This window comes from Nannospalax galili, unplaced genomic scaffold (genome assembly GCF_000622305.1).
Source record: "Nannospalax galili isolate Female #2095 unplaced genomic scaffold, S.galili_v1.0 scaffold168, whole genome shotgun sequence".
NCBI classification, from domain to species: domain Eukaryota; kingdom Metazoa; phylum Chordata; class Mammalia; order Rodentia; family Spalacidae; genus Nannospalax; species Nannospalax galili.
This window is the reverse complement of record NW_008357649.1, coordinates 485,956-502,172: the sequence shown is the minus strand read 5'-3', so window position 1 is coordinate 502,172 and position 16,217 is coordinate 485,956. Positions and strand designations below refer to the sequence as shown.

At 40.3% G+C, this 16,217-nt stretch overlaps 1 protein-coding gene across 6 annotated transcripts in view; it reads right to left on the bottom strand.

Annotated features, from left to right (window-relative positions):
• The window catches only part of Prpf39 (pre-mRNA processing factor 39), a 38,686-nt gene extending 22,538 nt beyond the window's left edge, over positions 1 to 16,148 (bottom strand). For 2 of the 6 annotated variants that reach the window (XM_008855539.3, XM_008855540.3), the window contains exons 1-4: positions 16,012 to 16,148; positions 4,350 to 4,703; positions 3,824 to 3,949; positions 3,055 to 3,173 (exon numbers count right to left, since the gene is read on the bottom strand). In XM_008855539.3, coding sequence (XP_008853761.1) covers positions 3,055 to 3,173; positions 3,824 to 3,949; positions 4,350 to 4,673 — 569 coding nt within the window. In that variant the 5' untranslated portion in view covers positions 4,674 to 4,703; positions 16,012 to 16,148. Of the gene's footprint in view, positions 1 to 3,054; positions 3,174 to 3,301; positions 3,637 to 3,823; positions 3,952 to 4,349; positions 4,704 to 16,011 lie in introns of those variants that run through there. The other 4 variants (XM_008855541.3, XM_008855543.3, XM_008855542.3 and 1 more) reach the window with 3 other exon arrangements.
• Between the last annotated feature and the right edge of the window lie 69 nt (positions 16,149 to 16,217).

Sequence of the window (16,217 nt, the reverse complement as noted above, 5' to 3'; positions counted from 1 at the left end):
AGTTAAAAACTGTCCCTAACTCCAGTTCAAGGGGATCCAACACCCTTTTCTGACCTCCATGGGCATTGCACAACACAGGTGCACGTGGTGACTCACGCCTTTAATCCCAGCACTCTGGAGGCAGAGGCAGGCCGATCTCTGTGAGTTCAAGGCCAGCCTGGTTTACACAGTGAGTTCCAGGACAGGGGCTACAGGGAGACCCTATCTCAAAAAGACAAAAAAATTTAAAAAAAGTGAATACTTGAATAAAAGTTTTGTTGTTTTTTTTGTTATTGCTGTTTTTTATTGAGCTTTTAAAATTTTATACATTTCCCACTCAAAACCATACCCCTCCTCCCCCATGCACTCTGTCATACATGCTGAGTCCTATTCATTCTGGTGTTTGTACCCGAATGTCCTTCAGGGTAAATGCATCCACTGGAGTCCAGTCAGCCCATCCAGTGGTCGTATGTAAGTCATACTCTCCCTCACCCAGCAGCAGTCAGTCTCAAATAGTTCTCGATCTAGTGCTGGCCCACCACCTATTTCTTACCTCCCCTGTGGGCCCCTGTTTAATTGAGCTGACATGGGTTGTTTTTGTTGAGACAGGGTCTCCCTATAGCCACAAATGGCCTGGAACTTTCTATGTAGACCAGGCTGACCTCAATCTCACAGAAAGCCACCTGCCTCTGCCCCCTGAGTGCTGGAATTAAAGGTGTGAGCCACCATGCCCTGCCTTGGAATAAATATGTTTAATAAATACATAAGGACCAATTTTAAAATGTCAAGAGTGTGAATGTGCATGCATACCCATGTTTGTATTTCCAAAGTAAGATAAATGTTACTGCCATTGCAGAATCTCAAAGTGAATCAGGAAATTAATGTACCAGACACTGAGAGGTGGAGAAAGTGAAGAAAGGAGAATAATAACAAAGACAGAATGCTTAGATGAAGGTCTGCTTTATGAATGATGGGGAATCTTTAACTACCTTTCCTGGCCAGCTGTGGAGTTTCAGAACGTAGAACTGATTACATTCACCAGGCAGAACAGCTCACCAGGCAGATCAGGTGCTCTTCCTCTTTAGAAACTGATATAAACCTAAGACCAACACTGGGATTTCTCCAACAAAACCTGAGTGGCTTTAAAATTATCTTTCACCTTAAATATTCTCTATGAAAAAGGATTGGCTACACACCTCTAAAAGTTGGGCATAATCAACTCCATAAACAAGGCTTGGTAAAGACATCTCCAAGAACCATGGTGATGAGGAAATCCCAAGACAATTGTATGGCAGAAGTAGAAAAGAGCACCTAGTCCAGACTACAGGCAAGGGTATCAGAGGGACAGCTTGGGGGCAGGGAAGACTTACAGATTATCAGACAGGCATGTTGGGAAAATTCTATCAAAATCCCTTTATTAGACAAATGAGAAAAATGGTTGAGAAATCATTAACTGCAGGGAAAATATAAGAGTTTTTATTAAAGATAAAGGTGATGAAAATGTACAGATTCAGAATAACTGAATGGATTTATTGAAAGCTATTCTACACAATAATGGAAAGGTAAGAAAAGAAATGGGAAGACAGGGTATATGCATGTATTCTTTTAGAAAACAAAACACAAAAATACATTAATCCCCTTTAGAAAAACAGCCCAGAGCCAGGTGTGGTGGCACATACCTTTAGTTTCAGCACTTGGGAGGCAGAGGCAAGCAGATCTCTGTGAGATGGAGGCCAGCCTGGTCTACATAGTGAGTTCCAGGTCAGCTGGGACTGCAGGAAGACCCTGTCACAAAAAGACAATATTTAAAAAAAAAAAAACAAAAACGTCAAATTAAAAAATGAGCAAAATGATGAAAAAATGAATAAGCAACTAAGAAATAACACAAGGATAGTATGTATGGCTCAGTGAGAGTACTCAGCCACAGACTCAATTCTAAGCACCAAAAAAAAAAAAAAAAACATATAAGAAAATGCAACCATGTGTGATGGCACATGCCTTTGATCCCAGCAGAGGTAGGCAAACCTTTGTGAGATGGAGGCCAGCCTGGTCTACATATTGAGTTCCAGGCCAGCTGGGGCTACAGGGAAACCCTGTCTCAAAAAGACAACATTAAAAAAAAAAGCAAACCAGGACTAGCAATTTTGATACACATATACTGAACAAAAAATTTTATTCCCAGGAGTGTTTGCTTGTACATATGTATGTGTATCACATGTGCCCGGTACACAAAGAGGCCAGAAGAGGGCATCAGGATTCCCTGAAACTGGAGTTACAGACAGTTCTGAATTGCCATGTGGGTGCCAGGGAACCAAACTCAGGTCTTTTCTGCAAGGGCAGCAAGTATTCTTAACCAATTAGCCACCTCTCCAGCCCCAACATTCGACAGAAGAAAAACAAAACAAAAAATGGGGTAAGGCTATGGAATGAATCATCATTTATGGATTTAAAATTGACACAATTTCTGAGGAACACTTGATAGAATTTGTCTTTATAGACTCTATGACCCTTACTGCATCATTAATTATTGCGTACAATTAGAGAGTTTGGTCAAATAAAACATAGCACTTTAACACTGTATTTTTGCTGTTGTTAAAAACAGGGTAGGAAGCTGGGCATGGTGGTGGATAAGTTTAATCCCAGCACTGGGGAGGCAGAGGCAAGTGGATCTCTGTGAGTTCGAGGCCAGCCTGGTCTACATAGGGAGCTCCAGGCCAGCTGGAGCTATAGGGAGACCCTGTCTCAAAAAGACCAAAAAATAAAAATAAATTCGAAAACATTTTCTTAAATAAAAACAAGTCAAAGATTATGTAAAATTCATATTCAAGTATGTACAATGCATATACCTCAAAGCACACACATTAAGACCACAAGTGAGTAGAATGTAACTGGAGACATAAATAAAGGTTTAGACAAGAGGAAGACTTATTTGTTTTTAACAATTAAGCATAAGCTTATGCATGATTTTTTTAAATGTTAAACTTCCAGCTTAGCATTCATGAATAGTTTTCTGCTGAGCATGTAAATACTTATCTAGGTCTTCAAATACATCTGAGTATCAAATATTTAACATACCCTCTTACTGTACTGTTTGTCTCAGGATCATCAAGGTCCAATGTTTCTTTTAAGAAGTTGATATAATGTATCCAAAGGTCAACGCTAAGAGGTATTGCCTGAAGCCCCCGACGATAAACCTAAGAAGAAAACAATAAACTGTACCTCAAATATTTAATTATTTCTTAAAAGAGAGGCAACACTGTGTTATCCGGTGAACCTTAGAAATACTAATTACTGGAATTTTGTTTAAATACTCTACCATTACCATTTGGGTGGAGGTTGGATAGAACATGGCAATGTTCTGATCCCCACGTGCAGAGTCTTGATCTTCAAAGCGCAGCAGTCCCTGCATTCTGACCGGGTTGTGTGGGCAGGCTTTGGGTTACAGACCATAGGGCACAGACCCATTAGAGCATCAATGACAGCGTCTGACCAAAAATGCAATAAGACGTAGCAAATGTGACTAGCAAACCAACTATATTATTCGGAAAATGAGAAATAAATGTAAGTGAGAGAAAAGCCCTGCCCTACTTGTTAAGCTGCAGTGTAATACAGAGGCTTGCACTGCAAAGCTTGACAAACTGTAGAGGTTTAACGCACCTGCCAACAAAGAGAGAAAATATTAGCTACAAATGCCACAAGAGTGACAAGTGCAAATAAAATACCCTGTAAAAATTGTTTGACCATAAATGGTAGGTACTGCCAGCCAAAAAAAAAAGAGGTCTGTTTTGTCATTAATTGGCTTACAGTACCTAACAGAGATAACTTTATTCAGTGATGTACGCACCTCATCTGATTGTTTAATGTTGTCATGTCGCTTTTCAAGGTCTGCATATTTTTTCCAGTAACCGTAGCAATACGGGTAGTGTATGAAAAACTTGTCAAATGCTTTCCTGGCAGCCATCAAGTGATTCTGACAAAAATAGAACAGAATGTTTAAACATCTTTGAAGTTTTTGTCAAAAAACAAAAGTTCTGTCAAAATAATATGTTAACTAATTTTTCCCAGAGCTGGAGATCAAACCCAGGCTCTCACATGTGCCAGGCAAATGCTCCCTATCAGTTAGCTGCACTTCCACCGCCCCCTCAAACTGTTTACTTTGCTAATCTAACACACTTATACACAAACTGCAATTATTATCCAACATTCAACTTTGAGTCTAGTGACTAGCCACAATATATAAATGCTATGTTATTTTTCCAAGCTTCTAATACTACTAAACTTAATCTGAAATGTATTTAAAAGATCAACTTTAATTATATGGTTTAAACTAACACTACTGTCCCTCTGCCACCATTTAAATAGTTACTAACCTCCTGTTCTACGTACTGAAGCAAATATACCCAGCCTGTAAAATCCTGAGGATTATTTTCTACAGTTTTCCAAAACTTTTCAAATTCTGGAGGGAAATTTGCTTCTGTTTCTGTCACTGCCACTGGAAGATCCACAGTGTTTGCAATTTCATTTTCTTCTGTAGATGCATCCACACAAGGAGAGCCATCAGGTGACTGTTCCATTTCCGTAACATTCATAATCTCAGTACTGAAATCAGCAGATTGCTCTACCACTACCTCTGAACTGTTGCCTGTGCTGCCATTATCAGAATTCCTGTACTCATCCATGTGAGAATTTTGCATAGCTACTTATATTGATCTTCAATTAGTGATCTGTAGAAACACACAAAAAAAGAGAAATGTCTTTCAAATGCTAGTAAAATGATGTCATGAACCAACACCTTTTAAAAGCCCCATCTGCCTACTAAAAAAATAGACAAATTAACACATTTTTTTTTTATTTGTCTACAAATAACAGAAATCCTATAAAAAGGAATCCTCCTGCCTCTGTGCCCCAAGTAACTGGGATTACAGCATGTGTCACATGGTAATTCAGATGTGCTCAACTTTTTGACATTGTTATCATCTACAAAATTAATGCTGGAAAAAAAAAAATCACACAGCTGAATTATCTTTAAAAAAAAAAATCACATTTTAGGTTAAGTCTACTATTCTGTGTTGGACTGAATTCATAGCTATCCTTGAGCCCCACGCAGTCCCTGGGATCATGGATTAGAAACATCTAGAATAAATTTACTTTTATTTGGCTACAGACTATGAAGCTAACATTAGCAGCTTCATAATGTCAGGATGGCACTAAATTTTCTTGGTCTATCCCTATCAATTTATTCATAGACCTAATTTACAATATGTTCAAATTCAGGCTGGACAGATGGCTCATGGTTAAGAGCACTGGCTGCTCTTGCAGGGCCCAGGTTCAATCCCAGCACTTACACGGTGACTAACAACCTTCCAAAATTCTAGTTACAGGGGATCTGATGCCCTCTTTTGACCTCCACAGGCATTGCATGACACGGGTCATTGCATGACACGGGTGCAATTACATACATGCAGGCAATACACTCATACATATAAAATAAAAATAATAAAATATTAAGAGATATGTTCAATTTCAAGGCAGGAATAAAATGAATGGTATAAGTTCACTACTTAACACTGTCCCTTTCAAATCAGAAAAGCAAAACATTTTCTAGAGCTCTACGGCATTTATAGTCTCCGTAGTAAGAGGGATCCTGAGCAGGTTAATTGTAAATATCCACCAGATACCACTTAACTTTTCCAGAGATATTCACCATATTTCCAAATCTCTATCTTTTCTTTGATCCAGAAGTTGTACTGTTCAGCATTTAGCCATAGATAAGTTTTCTGTAAGACTTTTAAAAAAATGTGTGTGTATACATACATACATAACATACATACATATGCCTGAGTGTGTATGTGTGAGTGCCCGTGTGTATGTATGTGCACCATGTGCGTGAAAGTGCCCACAGAAACCAGAAGTGGGCACCAGATACTCTGGAACTTGAATTTGTCAGTTGTGGGCCCCCCGTAGGTGCTAGAAAGCAAACTCAAGTCTTCTGCAAGACGGCAAGCACTCTTAACTGCTGAGTCATCTCCACAGCCTGTATGGTTAAGTTTTTATTCCTCTGAATTATTTAGAGAAAATGGTAGAAGTACAATTTAATTAGATCTGTCCCAGACTTCAGAGTACTGGAGTGTGAGCCAAGGAATCTGTTTTAGACATCTACTAGTTGACTTCTGTGGGGCAATAAATTATGTCTCTACAAACTATAGCAAAGCTCACATTTTAAGAAAGTTGTCACAGGCTGAAAAAAAAAGTAGCCAGGTAATCCCTAACTAGTTTTTCTCTAAAATAAGAAAAGTCACCTTATTTCTCCCCAATTCAATTAAGTAATTGCAAATAAGCGAAAAGAATTTGGCACTCATTCCAGTTTTGATGGGCAAACAATTGTTAATATCAACCAACACTTAAAGATTTATTTTTATTTATGTGTATATGTATATGTTTCTGTATGGGTTTGTGCACACCCATTCAGTGTTAAGTGCAAGTGCCTGTGGAGTATAGAAGAAGGTAATTGATCCCCTGAAGCTCAAGTTACAGGTAGCTGTGAGCTGCTTCGGAAACTGAACCCTCATTCTCTGAAAGAGGAGTATGCACTTGTAACAGCTGAGCCATATCTCCCATCTTGTGACCAAAACCTTTACTGTACTTCATTTTACCTGGAGTGAGCTCTGATAGATCTGTACAGTGTGTGTATGTTGTATCACCAACACAGATTATTAGAATATCAGAAAAACAAGTTCCCTTTGTTTGGATGACTGATTAATATCACCAACTTTTCTAACTTTGTCACTTCAGGCCTTAGGAAAATAGAAATTTCTCAGTTTATTTTACTGTCTTCATCCCATCCTGCCCTGTGTCTTAAAAGAGACATATGTGATGATTAATTTTCTATATGCAAATTGGTCACAAGTTTGTGGGTTTTAATTTCAGCTTTAGAAAAATTACTGTTGGTTGAATCAATCTGAGTCATTTACCACCTACTCAATCTTAATTGCATATTTAAGTGGATTATAAGTTTCTTCGAGAATCAGCAAATTTACCACACCCATGTATCTTCAGACTGTCAATTACGTCACAGACTGCAATTAGTGTTGTAAAAGGAATCAAGAAATTAGCCTTATTCTTAAGAGACATATTTTAATGATTACTTCACAAAACAGAGTGAAAAGAATACTCTATAAAGTCATTTTTAATAAGCTGTTCTGACATTCTTTCTAATATGCCAATTATTAGTATCAGTTTATTCTCAACCACCAATAACTTTCAACTAAAACAAAACAGCACGAAATACCAAACTTTGTAAAGGAAGGAAACAAGACTATGGTATTGACATTATTAGGACAGATAAACCAGTAAGTTCAGTATCCAGCACCCATGTTGCAACTCACAACAGTCTATAACTCTACTTCCAAGATAAGCGAGAATCTCTTCTGGCCTCTGAGGGTACTAAGCAGGCACATGGCGCACATACATACATACATACATACACATACAACGAATATAAGTAAATCCTTAAAACTTTTTAAAAAATGGACAAGAGACTACTTTTAAATTATTACATTTATATACTGTATTTGGGGGAGGAGGGCATTTGTGTGCCATGGGGCATGCGTGGAGGTCAGAAGACAACTTTCAAAGTTGGCTCTCTCTTTCCACCACTTGGGACCCAGGAATCAAACTCAGATCATGCTTGATGGCAAGTGCCTTTACCCACTGAGCCATCCCACAGGTCCTGAACAGAAGATTTAAAGATAATGTTTCCAAAGATTATATATAAAATATAAACAAGGCCAGGCGTGGTGGCACACACCTTTGATCCAAGCACTTGGTAGGCAGGGGCAGGTGGATCTTTGTGAGTTCAAGGCCAGCCTGAACTACATAGTGAGTTCCAGGTTAGCTAGGGCTACAAAGAGACTCTGTCTCAAAAAGACAAATAAGCCGGGCGTGGTGGTGCACGCCTTTAGTCCCAGCACTCCAGAGGCAGAGGCAGGTGATCTCTGTCAGTTCAAGGCCAGCCTGGTCTACATAGTGAGTTCCAGGACAGCTGGAGCTACAGGGAGACCCTGTCTCAAAAAAAACCAAAAAAAAAAAAAAAAAAATTCATGATACACTTAATTTTTTGGAGTATAAATTCAACGTCATGGCTAATCTTGTCAACCTGACTGGGATTTGAAATCAACTAAAATGCAAGCAGCTAGGTATTCCTGTGTAAGATTTTTTCTTGACTAGATTTATATGAAGCAAAGATCTACCTAAATCTGGACAGCACCTTCTGGTGGCAGCTCAGATGAAAAGATATGAAAGAAGGAATCTTTTGTTTTTGCCTGCTTGTCTTCACACTCTTGGTGAGTCTATACTGTTGCTGTGGCATTCCTTCACTAGTACTAGAACCAACTTCTTTGGGTTTCCAATGTAACTGAAACCAGCAGCTTTTCAGGAATCCTCCAGGCTTTCAGTTCCAGTCTTGTGGACTAAGCAACTACTGGATTCTTGGCCTCTCCAGTGTGTGAGAGCATGTATGCTAATCAAATAAATCCCTATTTTATACACACACGCACCCACACACACCCCACAACACCATATTCATCCTCTCCGTTCTGTTCTTTTAGAGAACCCTAATACAAATAGGGAGGAGAAAGCTACTGAATTTGATTTGAAAAAACAGGTACTGATTACAGTTTCACTGGAGATATCTTTTTACTAAACATACACTTTTTCCCCTCTCATCCATTTGACGTTAAATCCTTATTAAAGTTTTTATGTAGTATGCTGTGTAAACGTTTTTTTCAGGCTAAGCTAACTTGTATACTATAATTTAGTTTTCTTCTACCTCTTTTTAAAAAGATTTTGTTATATTTTTGTGTATGAGCACTTTGCCTACATGCATACAAGTGTACATTGTGCATGCAGTGCCTGGAGGCCAAAGTGGGCACTGGATCCCCTAGAACTGAAATAACAGATGGTTGTTAGCTGCCACATGTGTGTTGGGAACCAAACCTGCATCCTCTGCAAGATCAGCTGCCGAGCCAACTCTCCAGACCCTTTTTTACGCCTCTAAATCTTTCCTCATTATTTTCACATTTGTTCCTCTTTTCAAAACTGAAACACTTCCCTCTAAGAAATCTTATATAAATCCTCCATAAACAACTTGGCAGCTGTATTTATCCCATTTTTCTTCTGAAGATATCCCTCCTATCTTATATCCCATAGAAATGTGTCTATCTAAGTTTGTCTATTCATCTGGACCCAAATAATTTTTAAATTTTTCTGGTGTTGATTCCTTTTTAATTAATTTTGTGACAGGGTCTCCCTATAGCCCCAGCTGGCTTGGAACTCTCCACTATGTAGACCAGGTTGGCCTGGATCTCACAGAGGTCCACCTGCCTCTGCCTCCCAAGTGCTGGGATTAAAGGCTGTGCTACCATGCTTATTTATTTTTATGTGTATGAGTGTTTTGCCTGCATATATGTATGTGTATCAATTCTGTGCAATGCCGACAGAGGCCAGAGGAGGGCACTGAATCCCCAGGAAATGAAGTAATAGACAGTTGTTGGCTACCATGTGAGTGCTGGGACCCAAACCTCGGTCTTCTGGAAGAGCAGCCAGTGTTCTTAAGCACTGAGCCATCTCTCTAGCCCCTGACTCCTATTTTTAAGAGCAAAAAATCTTTCTTGTAGAATTACTACAACCTCCTAAAGGGTACATGAAAAAGAAAATTTAAGATTTTCCAATCATGAGTGAATGATGGATGTTTAAGTATAAGATCTGTTCACTGTTCTGATTTTAACACACACGTCATTATTTTCATTTCTTATTCTTTCAATGATCATCTCTCAGCTCCCTAGTCCTATGTTATCTCCCATTATTTCTCTATAATTTAAATTTTCTTCTGTTTTCAGTATTATTTGCATCTTCTGAATGTCTTTTGACTCTTTTAGTCTCTTGAATATAGTGACCTTTAAACATATGTTCAGGGGCTGGGCAGGGGGGTGGGGGTGGGGGACTTCTTGACCAGCATTTACAAGGCCAGGACTTGGACCCCCAGCATGGCCAAAAAGAGAAAAATTTTTGTTCAGGAAGAAGTTCAGTCAGACAGGGCTTGTCAACTAGCAGATCCTGATGAAGGGTGGCATCCTGATTCCTCTTAAGCCAGTACTGCACACCTTTTCATTTAAGTCATTTATTTACTTGTATGTATGTATATGAACATGTGTGTGGTAGTCAGACAACAGCTTTCAGAAGTTGGTTCTCTCCTTCCACCATGTGAGTCCAAGGGATCAAACTGAAGCTGTCAGGCTTGGTGGCAAGTGCCTTTTACCAGATGAGCCATCTTGCCAACTCAAGAATCTTTTAACTGAGAAAAATAGAAGCAAGGCAATTCGAATTCTGGAAGCAAAGAAAATAAATGAGAATGATCTCACCATTCAGTATGCAAATTCTATTTACTATCTCTTTAGCCCAGGATAGCCTTGAGTTCAGAAACCTTCTGCAGCAGACTCCAAAGTACTGGTATGACAGACATACACTACTGCTTTCCTTCATCAAAGTTTTTTGTATCTCTACTAATACACAGCCACAAAAGTTGAAGTAAGTTGAATTCTCACAACTTAACTGAAACCACAAGCAATCAAATGTGATTTCATTTTCCCTCCCCATGACCAAAGCTCTCACTGAAAAGGCACCTGTAACCTCTTGGTCACAATGGACATAGGAGTATCTCAGTTTCTATCAAAGGCCAAACTAAACCCGAACTCATAACCTTGGTCATTCTCCTAGTCAGAGTCTCAAAGATTTTGCTTCCTAGCTCTCCCTAATGTTCTCTCACACTAATTTTGCTTTCCATATTACCTATTAAGGTTTTTTTAAAAAGTGTTTTAGGTTCTTTCCATTAGAATTTAAAATATAAGTAGTTTTCATGGTCCATACAGTAACAAGACATACTTAAATTTAACTATATTTAAAAAAATTTTTTTTGAGACAGGATTTTCCTTGTAGACCCAGCTGTCCTGGAACTCACTATGTAGACCAGGCTGGCCTTGAACTCACAGAGTGCTGGGATTAAAGGCGTGCATCACCATGGCCAGCTTACTTAAAAATTTTTAAGAGGGAGCTGAGCATGGTGGCACATACTTGCAATCCCACCCAGCACTGGAGAGGCTGAGGCCTAGGAGCATCTGAGTTCCAGGTCACCTGGGCTACAGATGAGATGCTATCTCAAATCACCACTACCTCAAAAGTACAGAGGATAACAGATAAGCAATCTTAAAAAGGATCAGGATTTCAGGATCTGGGGAAAGGGAAGCAGATATTATATTGGGTTTACTAAGATGGTTACAAAAATACCTAAAGCACTCCAAGAAACAAGACAAGATAGATGACGAAGATAGGCTTTCAAGCAGAAACTCTAGGAACAGAAGAAATTCTAGGAGCTAAAAATGAAGACCAGAGAGAAGTGCCCTTTGCCCTGGTCACACGTGGAATCCAGAAATAAATGAAGATATGTATTGGCACTGCTATGACTTCAATTACTATCCAGCAGTGACTATGGTAAGAGATGCTAGCTCCTGCACAACTATTTTGTTAGATGCCATTTTCCTGTTTTTAAGGATGGGAAAAATCAAATTTTAATAATGTTAAATAACTTGTCAAGTTTATAATAAGAACAGATCCAGGATTCAGTCCTATCCTAACATCCCAACTTCTTGCCCCACAATCCCCATCAGTACCTTAAAATTAACTATAGCCTATTCCTCTGGGCAAAGTTTAAACATCACTTCCTAAAAAGTACCCCCACACTCTGCAAGTAAGATAAGTTGCCTCCAGTGATGCTCCTACAGCATTCTGCCCTGTCATTCCAAGTATAAATTGTATTTGTAATACTTTTTTGACATTGACCTTCTCTCCATAAGATTACAAATTTGTTGATGTTACCAGTCAGATTTATCAAAATATATCCAGAAGTCTAGTATACATACAATTAACGAAAAGATAAACTAATAGCATTTGAGTCCTTAGTCACCTATACTAAAATATAGCATGTTACTTTTATCTTAGAGGGCAACAGAACTGAATAAATGATGGAGCATCACTACTTAACTTTGAGAAAGTTAATCTCTGTTAACTTTAACCATAAAATACATACCCTGCTATACAAACTATCTTCATTATATTACTTTTAGTAATAATTATCTTTCCACTACATCAATGTTCTTAATACATTTTCATTTATTTTTTTTGAGACAAGGTCTCCCTGTAGCCACAGCTGACCTGAAATTTGCTATGTAGACTAGGCTGGCCTACATCTCACAAAGATCAATCAGCCTGCTTCTGCCTCTGAAGTGCTGATACTAAAGGTATGTGCCACTATGCCCATCACATCCATGTTTTTTGTTTGTTTGGTCTTTTTGAGACACAGACACCCAGTAATCCCAGTCTGCCTCTGCCTCCAAAGTGCTACGATTAAAGGCATGCCCCACTATGCCCTGCTTACATCAATGTTTTAAAAACTGGCTGGCTTCTAATTTTTTTAAGTAAAAAAACAAAAAATATAAAAAGTCCAACTTAGCCAGGCATAGTGGCTCAAGGCCGCAATCTAAATCTTTGGGAAGCAGAGGTAAGAAGATCAAGAGTTGGTGACCAAGCCAAGCATAGGAGCCCAATCCCAGCAGAGGCAGGTGGATCTCTTTAAGTTTCAGGCCAGTGTGGTCTACATAGACATAGAAAGACTGTCTCAAAAGGAACAAGCAAACAGGTGAAGGAAGGACTGGGCCATACAGGAAAGCCCCAACTCAAAAACAGAATCATCTGTAATCCAAGTACCAGGGAGGCTAGTCTGGGTTATGTAAATTCCAGGCAGCTTGAGCTACACAGAAATCCCTATCTCAGGGCTGGAGAAATGGTTCCACAATAAAGAGCATTTACTCCCTTGCACAGGACCAATGTTTGGTTCCCAGCACCTATGCTGGGTGGCTCACAGCTGCCTGTAACTTCAGCTCTAGGAGATCCAATGCCTCTATATAGGCTCACATGTACATGCACCCCAGAGAGACACGCATGCACACATACACATAATTAAAAATAAATCTTTTTTTTTAAAGGAAGGCCCCGCTCACAAAGTAAGCAGAAATTAAAAAAAAAAAAAAAAAAAGATATACACACATTAAAGGCTCAGCACTGAAATACACATACAGCCAAATTAATGTCACATATACATCTTCCACTTTTGATGCAATTAAAAAAAAATTGCAAAAGCTGGGCATGGTGGCAGATGCCTTTAAGCACTCTGGAGGCAGATGTAGGCAGATCTCTGGTCTACATGGTGAGTTCCAGGCCAGCTAGGGCTACAGGGAGAACTTGCCCTTTTTTTTTTTTTAAAAAAAAAAAAGGTGGGGGGAGGCTGAAGAGGACTCAAAGGTTAAGGACACTTGCTGTTCTTCCAGATGACCAGGGTTTGATTCCCAGCACTTACATGGCAGCTGACAACTGTCAGTAACTCCCAGTTCCAGGATATTGAACATTCTCTTCTCTGCAGGCAGTACATGCATACATACACTTACATACATGCAGGTAAAACACTCATGTAAAAAATAAAAAACACTGCTGTGCTGATACAGGTAAACTAATCTTGCTATCTTACTAGATTACAAATTCAGGGAGAAAGGAACTTTCTTCTGCTCACTCTTGTGCCCCTAGAAACTGAAAGTGTCTGTGAATACCTTTGATCAAATGACACACCCAGTCCTTAACTTTCCAAACATATTAGTTCTACAATGTTCCTCCTTATCACCATGTCAGGAGCTCATTACATTCTTCCAGTCTGGGCCTTAGCATATGCTATTACTTAAACTCCTCCTTTCTTCAACTCATTGAACTAATGGTTACCTTCTTATGATACTACATATCTTTATAACTCATGATAAATAATCCCAACACTCAAGAGGCAGAGGCAGGCAGATCTTTGTGAGAATAGAGGACAGCCTGGTATACATAACAAGTTCCAGGCCAGCTAGGGCTACAAGGAGACCTTGTCTCAAAAAAGACCAAAAAAAAAAAAAAAATCACGAGAGACATAAATGACTTGACTATACGAGGAAACAGCTCACAAACTGAGTACTCATTACATAGAAACACAGTTCTTCTATACACTAAACACACATTTGGGGTATTTGAAACATTTGCCTAATGACGAGTAGGCCATTTAAAAATTTCCCAGCACCAAAGTAAGGTGGCTCACAACCACCTATAACTCCAGCAGATCCAACACCCTTCTCTGGTCTCCTCAGGCACCCCCCGCCCCACACACACATAATTAAATAATAAATCTTAAAACAACAACAACAACAAAAAAACCTCAAGTCATTAGCTAAGTTAGCTAGCTAGCTTCACAATCCACAAGCTACTTGATGTCTCAGCCACAGATAAGTTCTTCTGAAGACTTAAATATAAGTTAACATACCTGTGAACAAGCCATTATAACTTATTTTGGCAACTGGTTTTTAGAAACTAAGATGTTCACAGACTGACCTTGATTCCACATTTTAAATATTTATGTCCTAGAAACAACTTTTTTCATATATTTACATAAATGTGTGCGCCATCTTCAGACCTTTAAAAAAAAAAAAAAAGACACCACTGGGGCTGGAGAGATGGCTCAAAGGTTAAGAGCACTGGCTGTTCTTGCAGAGGACCTGGGTTCAAATCCCAGCACCTACATGGAGGCTAACAACTGTCTGGAACTCCAGTTCCAGGGGATCCGACCTGTCCTCACCCCCTTGTGGCTCCACGAGCACTGCACAACACAGGTGCACTTACGTACATGCCAGCATTACACTCACATATAAAATAAAAAGTAAAAGAAAAAAAAACAACTAAAGTCAGGGCTGGAGAGATGGCTCAAACGTTAAGAGCACTGGCTTCTCTTGCAGAGGACCTAGGTTTGATTCCCAGCACCGACATGGTCGCTAACAGCCACCCCTCCCCCCCATAACTCCAGTTCCAGGGGAATTCGATGCCCTCTTCTCACGTCCACAGGCATTGCACCACACAGGTGCACTTACATGCATGTAGGCAATATACACATAAAATAAAAATATTTCTTAAAAAACTAAAATCATATGTTTTACACAGAGTTGTTTATACTACAGACAACTCTAGAGTAAGCTTATAAACTAGGGGGAAATCTAACAGTTACTGCTTGTTTTTCTCAATAGACTTAAGACTGCCACGGTCCCGACCACTTCAGTTCCAACATTAGCTTATTTCCTCGTATGAAACGTGCAGTAAGCGTCACTCTTTCTACCAGCAGAGAAGTTTATGGTATTCCTGAGTCCATTAGATCAGGTGTCTAGTTAGTGCTCAGGCAGAAGGCCATATGAACACCAACTAAAAAGGAACATCATCGTGTGGTACTGCAGCATCATTACTGGTATCTTAAAGCAATACCTTCAGCCCATGCAGTATTTAAGGACCAATGCTGGTCCTTGTTTACAAAAGGCAAAACCACATTTCAAAAGACTGTTTCGAAAAACCCGATTACGGAGTTCTGCGCCCATTTTTTCCTGATTCTATCCTATCTTGCCAAAATCTTTGGCTGATTTTCGTGGAACCAGAAAGTGCTGCTTCGGTCGTCAGAACGCAGAGTATGTACTACTGATGCTTTCCTAACATAATCTGTATTAAATCTGGACTCTTCCGTTGCCGCTCAAGAGCCGCTTCCACCTCCGTGGTCACAGTCCCACCCGGCTTCAGACTCACCGCTAAATCGGATCGCAAACCCAGGCCAAGGTTCACCCCTTCGGCCTGGACTGACTACCTGGAGAAACGCTAGGCCTAAGCCACGAGCCCCGCGCCCGGCCCGGCCCAACAGGTGGGAATGGAAGCCACGCAGCGCGCCGCGCACGCCAGGCCCCGAGAGGCGGGCTAGTGAGCCGCCAGCCGGGCGGACAAGGCTGCGGCCTGGTGTGGCCTGAGGCTGCGCAGGCCCTTCCCGCCCTGGCGCCTCCCCTGCGCCCGCGCCAGGGCGTCCAGCCCAGCTACCTCGCGAGGGATGGCGCTCGATGCCATGAGCCGAATCCTGACCAAGGTTGCCAAAGATGGGCCTCCCAGCGCCTCAGACCGCAAAACCCGCAGTGCCACCGCCACGAGCTACACCACCGCCTGCCTCCCGGAGGACTCTTCGCGCATGCGCCTGCGGTCAGCGAGGCGGGTTGGTCACGTGACGTGGCGTGCAGTTCCCCGCCCCC